The sequence below is a fragment of the Homarus americanus genome, unplaced genomic scaffold (genome assembly GCF_018991925.1).
Source record: "Homarus americanus isolate GMGI-L3 unplaced genomic scaffold, GMGI_Hamer_2.0 scaffold48354, whole genome shotgun sequence".
NCBI classification, from domain to species: Eukaryota; Metazoa; Arthropoda; class Malacostraca; order Decapoda; family Nephropidae; genus Homarus; species Homarus americanus.
Genome location: NW_024723833.1, coordinates 2,043,848 through 2,062,328, shown reverse-complemented (window position 1 = coordinate 2,062,328; position 18,481 = coordinate 2,043,848). Strand labels below are relative to the sequence as shown.

Sequence of the window (18,481 nt, the reverse complement as noted above, 5' to 3'; positions counted from 1 at the left end):
AAAAAGGTGTTTTCATCGGTGCAGTGATTGTAATTAAACCTTAATTGAGCAAGAGACATGGGCCTTCGTGTGTGAGGATGACGGTGGTGATGTTGACGAACGGGCAGAGCAGCGATAACTGGTTGGGTGAACGTAAGAACATAAGAAAATAAGGAGTCTGCAATAGGCCGGTTGGCATGTACATGGCAGCTCCTGTCGAGAGTTACTACCACTCTCTATCATCCATGAATCTATCCAGTCTCCCTTTGAAACTTTCCAGCGTTCCAGCACTTACTACAAAGTTGCTAAGCTTGTTCCACTCGTCCACCACCCTATTTGTAAACCAGTTCCTTCCTATCTCCCTCCTAAACCTAAACTTATCCAACTTGAATCCGTTGTTCCGAGTCCTATCACCCACTTGAATACTTTTATCATATCTCCCCGCACTCTTCGTCTTTCTAAGGAATGCAACTTTAGTTTCTTTAACTATCCTGATATGGAAGGTTTCTAAGTCCCGGAATCATTTTCGTCATTCTTCGCTGCACCGACTCTAGTGAATTGATATCCATTCTATAATAAGGCCACCAGAACTGAACCGCATAATCGAGGTGCAGCCTGACTAGCGCAAGATATAGTTGCAATAAGACCTCTGCACTCTTATTACTTACACTTCTAGATATAAAACCCAATACTCTGTTTGCCTTATTTCGAACATTAACGCACTGTTTTCTAGGTTGTAGGTCCAGGCTTACAAGTACCCCTAGGTCTCTTTCACAAGTCGACTTCTCTAGTTTGATGTTGTTAAGGCTGTATACATTGACAGTATTTGTTCTTCCAATATTAAGTACGCTGCACTTGCTGGTGTTGAATTTCATTTGCCATTTTTCAGACCACCCCTGCAGTTTATTTAGATCCTCCTATAATGCATATGCATCCTGCCCTGAATTAATCTGCCGCCCTATTTTGGTGTCATCCGCAAACTTGCTTATGTCACTGCTGATCCCAGTATCTAGATCGTTTATGTACATTATGAACAAGAGTGGGCCTAGTACTGAGCCCTGGGGAACCCCACTGGTTACACGACCCCACTCCGATTTAACACCATCTACGCTGACCCTCTGCGTTCTATCGGTGAGACATGATTTTATCCAATTTAAAACTTTCCCCTCGATACCATGAGCCTTAATTTTTCTCAGAAGCCTCTGATGCGGCACTCTGTCAAATGCTTTGCTAAAGTCTAAGTAAATAACATCGTAATTTTCGTCATTATCTACTACCTCGAAGACTTTCCTAAAAAATGTCAGCAGATTTGTTAGACAAGATTTTCCCTTTGTAAACCCATGTTGAGAGTCGTAGATTAATTTGCTTTTCTCTAAATGTGATCGGATGTTATCTGCTATCATTGATTCAAGAAATTTCCCCACTACTGACGTCAAACTGATCGGCTGGTAATTTGACACTGATGCTCTGTCTCCCTTTTTGAATATGGGTACTACATTTGCCTGTTTCCAAAAGTCTGTTACAACTCCGGTGTCTAATGATTTTGTAAATATGTTTACTAGAGGTCCGCTAATCTGTTCCCTACACTCTTTCAAGACTTGAGGGAAAATTTCATCAGGCCCTGGGGATTTTGTCTTCTTTAGTTTATTTATTTTCTTAAGACCATCCTCTTTTCTGATAGTGATAATATTTAATTTCTCTTCTCCCTTTCCCTTAAATATCAGTTCCACCTCTGGAATTTCATAGTGAATTTCCTGTAAAAACTGATAAGTAGCTGTTCAATGCTTTGCTTATTTCTTCACTGCCATTTATCACTTCTCCCCTCCCTGACTTTAAAGGCCCAACTTTGTCCTTGACCTTTGTTCTATATACCTGGAAAAATCCCTTGGGATTCGCCTTGGATTCTCTTGCTATTTTGATTTCATAGTCTCTGAGCTGCTCCTCCACTCCCTTTAATTTCTTATATATTCCTTTCTTTATTCCGATGTCATGTTTAAGTTTTCTGGTCATCCACCTTGGCTCATTCTTATTTGACCTAATTTTTCTGTATGGTATATTCTGTTCTTGTGCTTTATGTAGTATACTAGTGAATACAGTATATTATGGTCATAATCAATTGTTGTGTCATCTATGACCTCACCCCTTCCTACTGGTGACTGACTGGTGACTGTTCCCAGGTGACCTCACCTAGGTACCTTCTTAACCCCTGATAATCCGCCAACCGAAAGTTTGGGACTCTGACCATATTGTCATTGCTTTTCGTTTCCCAATTTAGGGTGAACCTGATTTCTCTGTGATCACTGTTACCTAGTTCTTCCCCTACTGTGATATCTCTGATAATATTTTCTTTATTTGTTAATACTAGGTCTAATATATTGTCACCTCTAGTAGGTTCTGTAATTAGTTGTTTCAAAAAATTGTCCTGTACTGCATCTAGGAAGTCTTCAGATTCATAGTCACCTACAATGTTGTCCCAGTCAATATTTCTGAAGTTGAAATCCCCCATAATGCACAGGTTGTTATATTTTGCTGCCCTACTCATTTCCTGCCATATGGGCTGAGCTGCTTCTTTCCCAAGACTTGGGGGCCTGTAAATCACTCCCATAATTAGTTTTTCTCTTCCTTCCGTGATTTCTACCCATACAGACTCGGTTCCTATTTCACCCTTTATTGAATTATTAATACAACATTTTAATGTATCCTTGACGAAGAGTGCGACCCCTCCCCCCTTCCTACCTTCCCTGTCCTTGTGAAAAAGGTTGTACCCTTCTATGTGGTACTCTGATAAAAAAATTTTGCTCGCCAGATTCATCCAAGTTTCGGTGATTGCTATGACGTCTACATTCTCGGTACATACAACCGCTCTCAGCAAGTCTATTTTATTTCGAACGCTCCTACTGTTTGTATAGTATACATTTAAACCTACCCTTCCCTGGTCCTGTTTTACCCCTTGTCCTGAGTAACCAATTTTACTTCCCAGGACCAGCTTGTTTTTTGACTCCCACTTACCCAGACCTCTCTCTACTGGCGAAACCCCCCCTTTGGAGTAACAATTTCACGCTTCAGGGATGCAGACGTCTTTATCCCCGCACGAGACAAGTGTACTCCGTCACGACTGTACAGGTAGTCATTGCCATAGAATCGTTGCCAGTTATCAATGAGTGCCCAACTATTGTTTGCACAATGTTTTTCCAGTCGTCAATTTATAGCAATTGCCCTGGACAGCCATTCACGACCAACCCCTCTTCTAGGCAAGACACCACATATTATCGGGATCCCTCCCCTCTCTCTAATCTTCCCCAGCGCCTCCCTATACCTCTTGAAAAGTTCCTCACTCCTAACCTTTCCTATGTCGTTACCTCCCACACTAAGACACACTACTGGCTTGGTACCCAACCCTGACAAAACCCTATCTATCCTCTCAGCTACATGCCCTATCCCAGTCCCAGGAAAACACACCCTAGTCCTACGTTTCCTATCTCTTACACAAAAAGTCCTATCTAAAAACCTCACCTGGCTGTCCCCAACTACCACGACCTTACCTGTGGGCAGGGTTTGTACAACTGCCCTTTCCTCTCCTTGCTCCATACCGTCCTGCCTCTTCTCTTCCTCGCCAGCTTCGTCCAGCACCTGGTAGGGGTTACTACACTCCACACCCTGGTCAGCTTTCCTGAGTCTGACCCTAGTCCCCTTGGAGACAACCACTCTCCACGCCTGCTCCTCCTTCGCAGGTGTCCTGCTAGGCAGGACACCTACCTGAAGGAGTTCAGTCCTGAGGGCTTTATTTTCCCCCTTTAGAGTGTCAAGCTCACTCCTCAACTGCCCCAGCTGCCTTAACAGAGTGGCCAGTAGGTCGTCTTTCCTCACACCACGCTCCTCTTCCCCCAAGACACAACTATCCAAGGCGGCCATTTTCCTTGGTCACTAACGGGAGCACTAGGGGCCACGACCTACGAGTACACTACCCACCGCGCCTCTCCCATTATCCCTGCGCCTTTCTGTGTTATCAATAAGACATCCTATAACCCCCTTACTACGGGACGACACTTTTAACAGTTTGGCTAACGTCAGACGATTTTATTCAGCACGGAAGCCCCCCCCATACCCAAATGAGTAATGCAAGTTCTCCTCAGAGGTATATATTGTTTTTATATGTTGATTTAACGGGCGCAGGTGACGTCCTCTGGATGGTAACGGTGTTTCTGTCGTCTCCCCCCAGTGCCTCTCACCCCTCCCCGTGCCATTCTGTTTGTCATTTCAACAATGTCAAGTCTTTTTGTTGAGGTTAATGACATCAGTATGTTATATAGTTTGGGAGATCACCCGGAACAAAACACATACCGACACACCTACACAAAGACAACTCTTGACTGATAGGTATTCACAAAGTATTGTATTGGGTCAGTCAGTTCTCCGTCACTCACTGTTGTCAAGTACTGGGTGTATCCGGAGTCTTGAATGTACCCCAACAGGTTTCAGCGTTGGTCAAGGAGCTCACACTCGGTGCCGTCACAACATTCTCTGGCAGGTTATTCCAACACTGCACAACTCTTACACCAAAGAACACACGGTAGTTCTGTCGGTTTTCTGTACTGAAAACTTCTATAAGTAGAGGCAGTATAGTCTAGTGGGGCGACCATCCGCTACCTCCAGATATGTGTACATTTGCCCTTTGAAATACTTATAAACTTCTACTAAATCACCCCTTACCCTTCTAAAGAAAAGTACAGTATAAGTATTGTAAATATTATAGTATCCTCGTTAGGTGAGGTGTGTGAGGTACTACACCAGTGGCACTTGTGTATTAACAAGAATAATCTGCTTTTCACCATGAACCGCGAACTTCACTCCATTGTCCCATAAACACCCGAAGTTTCTCACATTTAGTTTCAGTTCGGGAAATGTTTTCGCCACGTTGGGACAGGTAATCGCTTCCCTTTATTAATGGTATTAGTCTTAGTGTTATCCCCCAAAAGACACAAGTTTTTTATAGTTTTTCGCAACTTTGACTTTTCAGAGATGTTCCCTAGAAACAATACCCGTATATGTATGGTTCTTAACAATCAAATTTCAACCTTTACAATAATTAAATGAAAGTATCTTGGCGTTGTTTATGTGTAACTAAAAAAATCAACAGAGAGAAATGGACAATCCACTAGCCCCCACACTTAACGGAAGGGGATTATCAGTAAATATATGTCTCGGCTATGAATTAATACAGTAAACACACACACACACACACACACATCTAACCACATAAAAGGTGTTTGTATGGACAGGTAACGGCAGAGCTATGCAACCTTCCCGCGCGTCGTCGTCAACAGAGACATCGATGCCGCCCCAGTACACATGGCTGGAGGGCTTGTGGATGGCGATAGTGTCGATCTCCTACCTGCTGGGCTACGGCATCCAGATCAGCATCATCGTGGAGAAGTACAGCCTGGGCGACGACCGACCCCCCAACTGTGGCCTCTACATCTTCTTCTTCCTCGTCCCACACATTATGGCCGGCCTCAAGAACCTTCAGTAGTGAGTCCCGGCCTCTACACCTGTACTATACAGTACACCTCTGGACTTGTATAGCTGACGTCTGGACTGGTATAGCTGACGTCTGGACTAGTATAGCTGACCTCTGGACTTGTATAGCTGACGTCTGCACTGGTATAGCTGACGTCTGGACTAGTATAGCTGACGTCTGGACTTGATAGCTGACGTCTGAACTTGTATAGCTGACGTCTGGACTAGTATAGCTGACGTCTGGACTGGTATAGCTGACGTCTGAACTTGTATAGCTGACGTCTGGACTAGTATAGCTGACGTCTGGACTGGACGTCTGACTTGTATAGCTGACGTCTGGACTTGTATAGCTGACGTCTGAGCTGACGTCTGGACTAGTATAGCTGACGTCTGGACTTATTAGATGAAGACTGAACTAGTATAGCTGAAGTCTGGACTAGTATAGCTGACGTCTGGACTGGTATAACTGACGTCTGGACTAGTATAGCTGACGTCTGGACTAGTATAACTGAAGTCTGGACTAGTATAGCTGAAGTCTGAACTAGTATAGCTGACGTCTGGACTACTATAGCTGACGTCTGGACTAGTATAGCTGACGTCTGGACTAGTATAACTGAAGTCTGGACTAGTATAGCTGAAGTCTGAACTTGTATAGCTGACGTCTGGACTAGTATAGCTGACATCTGGAGTAGTATAGCTGACGTCTGGACTAGTATAGCTGAAGTCTGGACTAGTATAGCTGAAGTCTGGACTAGTATAGCTGACGTCTGGACTAGTATAGCTGAAGTCTGGACTAGTATAGCTGAAGTCTGAACTAGTATAGCTGAAGTCTGGACTAGTATAGCTGAAGTCTGGACTAGTACAGCTGAAATCTGGACTTGTATAGCTGAAGTCTTGACTGGTATAGCTGACGTATGGACTATTATAGATGAAATCTGGACTAGTATAGCTGAAGTCTGAACTAGTATACCTGACGCCTAGACTAGTATAGCTGAAGTCTGAACTAGTATAACTGAAGTCTGCACTAATATAGCAGAAGTCTGAGCTAGTATAGCTGAAGTCTGGACTAGTATAGCTGAAGTCTGGACTAGTATAGCTGAAGTCTGGACTAGTATAACTAAAGTCTGCACTAATATAGCTGAAGTCTGGACTAGTATAGCTGAAGTCTGAACTAGTATAGCCGAAGTCTGGACTAGCATAGCTGAAGTCTGGACTAGTATAGCTGAAGTCTGGACGAGTATAGCTGAAGTCTGGACTAGTATAGCTGAAGTCTGGACTAGTATAGCTGAAGTCTGGACTAGTATAGCTGAAGTCTGGACTAGTATAGCTGAAGTCTGGACTAGTATAGCTGAAGTCTGGAACTTAATCAGTAAATAGCTAACGTCAGGACTTAATAGACCTCTGGACTTATGTAGCAGGCGTTTGACTTAATAGACCTCTGGACTTATGTAGCAGGCGTTTGGACTTAATAGACCTCTGGACTTATGTAGCAGGCGTTTGACTTAATAGACCTCTGGACTTATGTAGCAGGCGTTTGACTTAATAGACCTCTGGACTTATGTAGCAGGCGTTTGGACTTAATAGACCACTGGACTCATGTAGCAGGCGTTTTGGCGTAGCAGGCGTTTAATAGACCTCTGGACTTATGTGGCAGGCGTTGGACAATAGACCACTGGACTTATGTAGCAGGCGTTTGGCTTAATAGACCTCAGGACTTATGTAGCAGGCGTTTGACTTAATAGACCTCTGGACTTATGTAGCAGGCGTTTGGCTTAATAGACCTCTGACTTATGTAGCAGGCGTTTGGTTTAGACCCCCAGGACTTATGTAGCAGGCGTTTGGATAGACCTCTGGACTTATGTAGCAGGGCGTTTGGACTTAATAGACCTCTGGACTTATGTAGCAGGCGTTTGACTTAGACCCTGGACTTATGTAGCAGGCGTTTGACTTAATAGACCTCTGGACTTATGTAGCAGGCGTTTGGACTTAATAGACCTCTGGACTTATCTGCAGGACGTTTGGCTTAATATGACATATAGCAGGCGTTTGGACTTAATAGACCTCTGGACTTATGTAGCAGGCGTTTGGACTTAATAGATCTCTGGACTTATGTAGCAGCCGTTTGGACTTAATAGACCTCTGGACTTATGTAGCAGGCGTTTGGACTTAATAGACCTCTGGACTTATGTAGCAGGCGTTTGCACTTAATAGACCTCTGGACTTATATAGCAGGCGTTTGGACTTGTGTAATAGACGTGTGAACTTGCGTATTGGACGTCTTTATCAATACTGAACAGTACCTCCTGTACCAGGGACTTTAGGTCGTGGACTCAAGAACAAGCTAAAGCGATTTGTATGTATGTATGTTTGTATGAATATATGTATGTATGTTATATGGTTATGTGCCGCTGTGCGATTTACCTTCTTTACTATATTATATTTCATCACCGGTGGTTCTTTTCCACTTAAGAATTAATGATATAAATGTACTACTAATTTGCCATTAAAAAACACAGCAAATTATACTAATTACGTGTTTACTTAAAATGTGTGCATTTATGAATCTTTGTGTGTGTAAAGTTATTCTTATCGAGATAAAGTCAATCAGGAAGAAACAAAAGAAGAACGAGGATTTCTATTTTGTCTTCGTAGTTGTTGAACGTATTAATCCTCCCTCTATCACGGGCACCACGTATGTTTATGATGAATGTAATGGTAATGTTTTCTGTGTGTGTCAGCCACTACCGCGAGGCGATGGAAGAGGATGGTGAGGACAGCTCCCTGGGGTGGATCATCAACATCGTCTTCCTCCCCTTCAGCCCCCTCATCAGGTAAATTCCCTCCACCAGGTAGGTCCCCCCTTCACCTCTTTACTTACTACCCTCTTCACACCAGCTTCTCCCCCCCCCCTCCCCTTTAACATACCAGACACTTTCAGGTTCCTTAAACTATAACATTGTTGAAATTCTGCCACCCTGTTATACAACTGCTGGAACACCAGTACCGTATCCACTTAAGCTGCAGTTACCTTACACACACATGTGCCTCACCCACAGGTTTGTACGGGCGTGGAGGTTCGGCATGGGGGAGAAAGACAACTGGGAGGACGGCATTAGGTGGGTTGACTCGCGACTGTGTTTAGATTATTTTGAGAAAGTGAATCTTTAATACCCTGAATATCCTATAATTTTATACATCGTACAGTAAATGCAACAGAAAAGAGGTAACGGAAAAAATTGGTAGGCAAAATCGTAGCTGCCAGCGTAAAATATTAAAACTAAATGACATAAAATACAGAGAAAATGTACCGTACTGTAGTTGAGAAGGACATTGTAACCTTAAAATAGACGAGATGGTGATAATGGAAGCTGGATGAAAAAGAGAACAATAAATACAGAGAGAGATAAACAACTGACTTGACTACAACAGATACGTGGACGAGATGGTGACAGTGGGCGTCCTGCGGCTGTTTGAAGTGTTCCTGGGAGACGGACCAACACTCTGTCTGCTGCTGCGAGATGACGTCTGGGGTCGCTCAACTGACTGGTCCGAAACCATCAATGGCAAGTCTTATTCGCACACCCAGTAATTAGTAAACAAACTGAAGTATATCGAGAATGTTTAATGTCTGAACACCATCTCAACTTAGCGCCCAATTCAGTGAACACCTGCAGTCTTACACCATTGAACACCTTTTCTAATGAAGAAATTCTATCACTACCGTCACCTCCCAAACTGAACGTCTCCCTAACTAAGCTAGCTTACTTAGTTCAGTGTTGCGAAGCCAAGGCTAACCAAAATTTAAATTTACAAATCTAACCAAACTTAGACTAATCTAACCTAACCCACCTTAACCAAGCCTAACCAACATAATGTGTTCAGAACAAAACCTAAACTAACCTAGCCAAGCCAAACCTAGTCTATCATGTGCAAAACCAAATCTAACCTAACCAAACCTTATCTGACCTACGGAAACCTTCCCCGCAGGCCCCCAGAACCAGGTGAGGTGCGGCCCCCAGTGTTCGTTACAGCCTCAGAATCCCATACAGTTCTGGACCGTGTTCAGGATGATATTCCTCCTGTCTAAGATGGCCCAGTGTGTCACCTTCTACATGTGAGTATCTCTGGGACACTGGTAGTGAAAGAGAGGGAGAGACGAACGGAAAGGTGAGGAAAGGAGCGAGGAAAGGATAAGGTAGAAAGGAACGAATGAGAGAGGGTTGAATTTTGAGAGACAGAGAAGCAGACATAGAGAATGCATAAGGATTGTAGATGCATAAGCGTATCCCAAACAATATTGGCAGATTTGATGACGTATTGTTTGTTTATCATGAGGCATTATGGTAGACCGTCGATGTGTAGTGTCACCATTTTTTATCAATTCACGAATTATCAGACTTGGTCTGTTCTTTGTTATAATCTTTATTGTCCAGTGTCATTAAAGGAGAAAACCAGTCTACCCACCTGCAATGTTTGGTAGGGTCACACACTCACACTGGAAAACAACCTTTTCACATTTTTTCTGGGCTGTGGACTGAACCGTAAACGCAGTTGTGAGAGATACGCGCGTTACCCTATTTTGATGCACGGTAGGATATATAATAAGTACACTCTCAAGTTCGATATTTGAGTTATTTATCAACATGAAATATATCATTACACTGACTGTTATGGTCCTCATTTTCGACGATCTCCCAGAATGGTAAACAAACGTGACGTCATTGGTTAAACAGTTTTTTTACACGCCCTCTTGCCCCCTCTCCTTATGTATATACTAAAAGTCATGGGTCACCCTTACTTCCTTGTACAGAGTAATAGTGAAGCGGCTACAGCGTCTACAACACCCAGAGCACTTCCGTAACCAGAGGAACGCCAGCTCTAGGCAAGGCAGGGTGAACCTGTTTGCAACGCTCATACTGTACATCGCTCACTTCTTCTTTATCGGTAAGTCGTCACGTGTCTTTATCGGCAGCTCCATGTGTATTATCGATATGTTTTCCAATCTAGTATCGGTATATGTTTATAGGTATTATCGTTAAGTCTTCTAGTGTGTTATCGGTAAGTTTTCAAGGCAATTGTAGGGTCTCAATTGTTTCTCTTACATGACAACGCAACATTCATACAGCGTTTCTCACTATTTTTTTTCATTCTTGTATTTCTTTATTTATTATTATTATCACAGTGTTGTTATTATTATTATTATTACCATTAATATTTTATTTTACTTTTTATTATAAAGTTTATTTACTATGAATTATTATCCTTATTACATTTTCGCCCCCCGGGCCCCGATGTGGGTCAGTGACCTGTGCCCGGGTGGGCTAATCCCCGTAAAAAAAAAATTATTTGGGGTAATATCGGTAAGTCTCATGGTAAGTTACCGGTAAGTCTTCATGTATGTTCAGCAAGTTCCCCTGGGTATAAATGGGAGAAAGATCATGGAATATTTGGTACGTTAAAGACATCCTTAACCATGCCGTGACTGTCTTGTGCAGTAACGACAACAGCTTGGCCTAAAAACAAAACAAAAAATAAATAAAAATAAATAAATAAATAAATAAAATCGATAACAACAATGCCCGTTTCCAATTCGGGTAAAAAAGTTATAGCCGTCTTGTAATAATTTTCTTTGGTAAGTTTAGTTTTTATATTACTTTATATGCAAAATAGTCATAATTTATTATTTACTGTATATATATATATATATATATATATATATATATATATATATATATATATATATATATATATATATATATATATATATATATATATATCTTGATCTCATCGTAAGTCGAGGGTTCAGATTTTCAAGGTTGCGTACGATGTACAATCCTAGTAAACGATGTCAAAATTCACTTAATTTAAGCTACAACGTGAAATAGTATCGAAAAGCAGCATTGGAATTAACCGAAGTTTATATCTTAACCAGTTAAGTTCATTTAAGAGACGAAATTAATGTACCTTTATTAATGTGCGTAATCTTGAGGGAAACGTGTAAATACTGTACATTTTAATTAATATCACCAATTACGTAGGATATTTATCATGCAAATTTCTGTGAATCCAAACTTTGGATATTATACCATGTCGCATTCTATTAGTATTCAAATCCAGCTCTTTTTTATACGAGTTAGGCAGAAAGCCTGCCAATCACCACACATCTTGCATCAGAAATCCAGGCATTTATTCGGTACCCTGCTCTCGACATCCCTTTTTTATACAAACTATCAAATACTTAAGTGTTTCGTAAGAGATGCGGCGTCAAAAATCTGGACCATTATCACCCTGATAACACAAATCCATGATAACGCAAATCATAAATATTATCCTCATCAATTCGAGCTAAGGAGACAGGTAAGCTACCGGTCCTTCATAATTCCGAGACTGATTAATTGCTTGATTGATGCTCTGGTACTTTTAAATGTATATCTGATTATCATTACCAAAGAATAATGATCATATTATTTTGATTGATGCTGACATGTAAGGCTGTTGTTGCTGTTTTTTTATTTAGGTGCTTCAACTGTCAAAAATATTAAAGCACCAAGTACAAGTCTTGGTTTCTTACAAGATCATTTTAAAGGCTAAGAAATTTTGTCTTCAAAGGTAACGGTAACAGATGAGGAATAGGTTACTGCCATGAAGAACGTTACCTTAATTCTTTACAGTAATAATGTGTTAAAAGTAACGGAAGTGCCAAGTCTAATTGTTTTTACTATTAATAGAAGTAGTACTGTAGTAGTAGTAGTATTGTATTAATATTTATAAAAATAATAATCATAATAGTTAGAGTATAAGCAGCTAAAGTAAGCGATGCGTTAACTGTTAAGTCTTCTGAAAGGACGTGATGCCACACTAAAACTTTTTGCCCCTTTTAACAAATCTCAATGATTATTAAATGCATTTTTGCTTGAGCTATTATTCTCTTAATTTATTTTCCACTTTACCATCACAGTTTATATTGTTTTCCAAAATAAAAATAAAATTCTACCTGTTTAAGTTCCTGTTGTCTAACATAATTTTTATTTTAGGGTTTACTTTCTCTTTGGAAATCACCATTACTTCTATCTTTACAGTAGTCATTCTAAGTCCATATTTTACACCTGTTTCCTCTAAATTGTTTGCCTTTTTTTTTAGTGTTTCTTCAGTATCTGTAATAAGAGCAGTATCATGTGCATATCGAATATTTTATATTACTTTACCATCCACTTCAATTCCTTCACTACTACTTAGATATATAGTGTTAGAAAGAGCATGCATCCTCATCTAACTCTAACTTTAAACCCACTTGGCTTCAAGGACAAAATCCTTTCGCAAGGCAGGAACTGTCTGTATTAAAATACATTCTCTGAAAGTCAGCTTTTTCATTCTAAGCATTATAATTCGACATTATTTCACTTGTAGCCACTAAACGAATCTCGGGAATTTTTAGTTGAATCAGTGTTTTTTTCAATTCTACGACACTTTTCTTCAATGGCATTTCTGGCGCAAATTACGTATAAGCGAGATATTTAACATTTTATTATGTGTAATCGTATGTGGCGGTACACCCAGAATATGGAACGACTGTGGAGCCCCCGGTTAAGATAGGTTAGGTGAGATTGTCAGTATTGGTCGATTAGGTTAGGTTAGAATCAAAACTGTTTTTGCGATGGTTTTTTATGTGTTTTAAACGCCTTTTACCTTGACTTTTATAGCAAATCTTTAGATTCTGAGATGAGAGGAGGCTTATCTCAGAAACTATTAATTTGCGCCAGAAATGAAGGTCAAATTCGTTCATAACATCAAAAACCATAGGAAAAAGTTTCATCTTCGATTACATTTAGTGGCAAAGGAATGAAAATTTACCTTCAATTCTGTTATCTATTAAGATACTTCAATTATTTAAAGTGCCATCTAAGGAAGGTTAGGTTTGGTGCCTAGGGATTAATGGCAAGCTAGGTTTGGTTAGAAGGCATAATAGGTTATGGTAAAGAACATGATCTTCATGTTTCTACCAAAACAACACAACTCTTTTATTAAAAAAAAAAACATTCCAAGAAACACTTCAGCCGCACTTGTAAATATCTGCCTAAGGTTGCAGCCAAAACCTTTATTTTGTTTTTAAATATGTTATCTAATACAGAATCATACCAACCTTTATTTTTTAGAAGACTATTCTCAGCATTGCGTATTTCAGCATTAGAAATCCTTGAACTACTGATAACTGGTAGTTTTATCAGGTATGGCACTTGGTTTCAGATCCTGGAAATGTTTGGCGGGATCACAACCCAATAAATTATATTTTAATTTCGAACTTTCTATCCACTACGATGTTGTTCACATATCACTGCATTTTTCACGTTAATTAAGACTACTCTAAGGCACTGTTGCACCCAAACACGGCACACTCTTCCTTGCATATCAGTAACGTGGTTATTACTATATAGTTATTTTTTCTTGGTGCAATTCCATGATTTACTTTCAGTTATACAGTAGTCACCTAATTTTAAGAAATATCTATATTTGCACCGAAACTCACTGTTTTCACTGCTTTAACACTGTATTGTGCACCAGCTACACTGTTTACATACGGATCATAACCCTATATGACGTGTTCCAATACCCAGCTGTGCATCTTTTTTACGGGCACTAGCTCACCCGGGCAAAGGTCATTTTATAATGATCCACATCAAGGCCTGGGGTCGAAAATAATAATAATAATAATAATAATAATAATAATAATAATAATAATAATAATAATAATAATAATAATAATAATAATAAAATTAATGAAAATAAATAACAATTATATTAAAAGAAAATATTAATAATACTTATAAAAATTAATAATAATAATAATAATAATAATAATAATAATAATAATAATAATAATAATAATAATAATAATAAAGAGCCACAAATAAAAAATAAATAAAAAAACAAGTGGGAAATGATATATGTACAGTATGTTGTGTCGTCATAGTAAGAGAAACAATTGAAACTCTGCAGTTGTGTGTAAATGAGGCAGAAAGTCAGATCAGCAACCTGGGACTTAGTCACAATTTTTGTGGTGCCATATGCCATATAACTTCCCAGGGGCTAGTACCTGTTTGATAGCTGCCTACTACACACTGTATATCTACTGCATTTGTTGAATATTCATACTTTAGGTATAATCTATGTACATCTAACATACAGATACATGGAATACATCCTCACGTTTTCTCAATATCTAGATGGTTCTTGTATCTTAACATTGAAAATTCGTAGCTATTTATAGTTCAATTTCGTGAGGTGTCTGTCTAGCCATAGGTGTTTGTAATACCACACAAAAGACGTCTGTGTTAATGTCGTTAAAGTTGTCCTGTCGACAATGTAAATTTCGTAAAATTTCCCGTGGCGAACACTTGTGCACGTAAACAAATCAATGTTTTCTGCAACTCAGAAATCAACTCCAATTTTCAATAACCTTGACTTTTCCCCAAAACTGACGGTAACATTAGATGAATTGGTTTGACCACGTAATACAGTATAAGGTTTAACTCAAGTTATGTTAAATTTGATCATACAGAGAGTATGGTAGTAGGTAGTAGGCAGCTACCAAACAAGTAGGTACTGTGGGGTTATGGGTGGTTTGGTTCAAACTCAGGATGGGATGGAGGAAGGAAACTCACAATGTGCTCTGTATACATGTTGTATTGGATGTACAATGCAGCTTGGTGCTAGGAAGTGGCAGCGTGGTTACAAGCGTGATGTAGAGAGAGCTGGTTGGTGAGGATGCTCAGAGGACAGCTTGTGGGTCGCCATGCTCACCGGCGGGAGCGAGGGCCGCCAGGCAGCGGCGGAGGAGGAGGTGTAGCTTGCTGCGGCTGTAGCTAGAAGAAGAGGGAGGGCACCACGAGGTCAGGTCTTAAATAGCGGGAGTAGGCGTGGCTTAGTAGTTGACCTCCGTGATATATGGCGGCGCTGGTTGACCCAGACCACGAGGCACACACTGGGGAATTCGCGGGGTCGGCTACTCAGCGACAAACAGCATTTGTAGGGGAGAAATCCACTACAATACTCCCTCCTTCCCTCCAGGCGGTGTAGGAGACTTGTTGTCTGCAGGGGTGCATGGCACATGTGAGGCAGAACGGGCAATGCATGCCACATGTGAGCAATAACGGCGAGGGCATGGATGAGCCGGCCGCTAGAGGAGACAACTGTCTAGATACACAATATCTGTGGGAGTAGAGAGGGAGAAAAAGGGTGTGTGGAGACGATGAATGTTGTGCTTCCCTCACGGCAGGTACAGAGTCATCAGATGCTCCTGCTGGGGTGTGTGGGCCTGGGTCAGGAGCAGGGACTGCGTCAGCAGAAGCGGATGAGGGCTCGTGACAGCAGCTGGGTCCACGACAGCAGCAGGGTGCAGGAAAGTAGCAGGGAGTACCTGAGGGAGAAAAGAGGGGTGTGTGGGTCCACACTCAGGCGCATGGGCCGCGTCGGGAGCAGGGGCTGCATCAGGAGGAGCGGCAGGGGGTACTGCTGGGCCGGGGGCGGCGTCTGAGGCAGGACGGGTGTGCTGGGGTCGGTAGGACGTGGTGCTTGGGGCAGGAAGAGGAGCGGCTGTCTGCTTAGAGTCGCAGAGCTGCTCTAGGGTGTCTAACCTGCGGTGTAGAGACAGTAGCTGTAGAGCCGATGAGAGCTGCTTCTGGGTGGATAAGCCAGTCTTCCATATTGCTTGAAGACTGGGAGCGTGATCGGTTTCTCCTCCATCCTGTGTGAGTGCGAATCTCCGGGGGTCACCATTTGCGGGGTTATGAGTAGTTTGGGTTCACACTCAGGATGGGATGGAGGAAGGAAACTCACAATGTGCTCTCTGTATACATGTTGTATTGGATGTACAATGCAGCTTGGTGCTGGCAAGTGGCAGCGTGGTTACAAGTGTGATGTAGAGAGAGCTGGTTGGTGAGGGTGCTCAGAGGAGGACCAGCTTGTGGGTCGCCATGCTCGCCGGCGGGAGCGAGGGCCGCCAGGCAGCGGCGGAGGAGGTGGTGTAGCTTGCTGCGGCTGTAGCTAGAAGAAGAGGGAGGGCACCACGAGGTCAGGTCTTAAATAGCGGGGGTAGGCGTGGCTTAGTAGTTGACCTCCGTGATGTATGGCGGCGCTGGTTTACCCAGACCACGAGGCATACACTGGGGATTCGCGGGGTCGGCTACTCAGCGACAAACAGCGTTTGTAGGGGAGAAATCCACTACGGTACTACCGCCAGGGAAAATATTGGAAGCATAATGTGTTGTCTAATGGTAGACCCTGCTGCTGTCATGTGGCATCACGAAAATTGTGACCAAGTCCCAGGTTGCTGATCTGACTTTCTGCCTCATTTACACACAATTGCAGGGTCTCAATTGTTTCTCTTACTATTGACAACACAACATACAAACTGGATATTGTTTCTCACTTTTGATCTCTTTTATCATTTCTTTGTGGTTCTTTAGTATTATTATTATTATTATTATTATTATTATTATTTTATTTTCAATTTTGTTTTTATTTTATTATAAATTTCATTTACTATGAATTATTATTATTATTATTATTATTATTATTATTATTATTATTATTATTATTATTATTATTATTAATATTATTACATTTTCGCCCCCCAGGCCCCAATGTGGGTCTGTGACCTGTGCCTGGGTGGGCTAATCCCCGTAAAAAAAAGGGGGGTTATTTCAACGCTAGGCAGGTTTGGTTAGGATAATGTAAGAGTAGGTTAGATTAGCTGAGTTGGGGATAAATTTGATTAAAACTGGTTGGGATAAAAAAAAACTAGGTTGAGTTCCGAAAGTAAAAGGGACAAAACTTTACTGTATTGACGTACGACAGGGTCCCGGGTGATAGGGTACAGCATGGTGGATACCGCGTGGGGTGGTTGGGTGTACCTCATCGTGGGCGCTCACTGGCTCCTCAACACCGCCTGGCACCTCATCACCTTACTCAACTCTAACGGCATCACAGCAGCCAGGTATGTAAGTCTTCGTTAGACTTGAGCACTAATGTTCACATATAAAACGACAATGAAAAGTGGTGCATAAAATTATAATTACTGAACTAAAAATAATAGGACTGTGTTTTCCTAAATATTCAATACTAATCACTTACAGTATTTCATATTTCTCGAAATTTTAATTTTTAGAATTAATATAAATCTTGGTGTGAAATATGGTATCAGCTGGTAATTTTTTAAGTCTGCATCTAGAAAGCACACCTTGTACAGTATGCTGTATAACATTTCTATAACTATGTGTAGCCTATTAACTCAGTAGTGTGTCAAAGTACAAGGTCATGAACAAGGTTTTAAGATCATCTGATCAATCAGTCTTGTGTCAAGGAGCGTCAGTATGTCACCCACTTACTGTTACAGGTCAATTTTATGTTCCACATTATTTAGGACACTAGACTGTGATAAAATTATTATTAACCAGCTAGTTTTTGTTGAGATGTTTTAGTAATATAATCTTATAACCTTAGCTAATTACCGGGGTATTACCCTAACAATTATGCAACATTCGGTAAAAAAAAATCATCCAGTTATGGAATATCAAGCAAGACAACACCCTCGGGCAGCAAGGAAATGTCCTATTTTCCCAACTAGTTTAGAGCAATAGATATCCCCACACTCGTCACAGCGAGGATTGAGGTTAAAGAGATAAGAGACCGAGATAAAACTTTTTTTTCTCTAAATGGGGTAGATATATCTTATCGCCGCCTTGGTGTTGAATAGTCGTATAAAACTCGGCTACAACTTCATAAAAATAGTTACGAACATATACAGTACAAATGCTATAGTTTAACATAATAATTTATACTGCTATTATTTTAGGTTCTATTAAAAAAACTAAACACGCATAACTCCCATATATATCTTTTATATAAATATTTTTTTGCTAATTAAGAGCACACATTACCGGGTCCCCAGTAATACTCGTCCAACATGGTCCCACTAACTCATCCATCA

At 40.9% G+C, this 18,481-nt stretch overlaps 1 protein-coding gene across 2 annotated transcripts in view; it reads left to right on the top strand.

Moving 5' to 3' along the window:
- The window catches only part of LOC121863731, a 36,548-nt gene extending 19,030 nt beyond the window's left edge, over nt 1–17,518 (top strand). For both annotated transcript variants that reach the window (XM_042362480.1, XM_042362482.1), the window contains exons 3-9: nt 5,259–5,508; nt 8,235–8,327; nt 8,553–8,612; nt 8,926–9,059; nt 9,484–9,610; nt 10,307–10,440; nt 17,350–17,518. In XM_042362480.1, the coding sequence (XP_042218414.1) occupies nt 5,259–5,508; nt 8,235–8,327; nt 8,553–8,612; nt 8,926–9,059; nt 9,484–9,610; nt 10,307–10,440; nt 17,350–17,507 (956 nt within the window). In that variant the 3' untranslated portion in view covers nt 17,508–17,518. The remainder of the gene's footprint in view (nt 1–5,258; nt 5,509–8,234; nt 8,328–8,552; nt 8,613–8,925; nt 9,060–9,483; nt 9,611–10,306; nt 10,441–17,349) is intronic.
- Nucleotides 17,519–18,481: the final 963 nt, after the last annotated feature.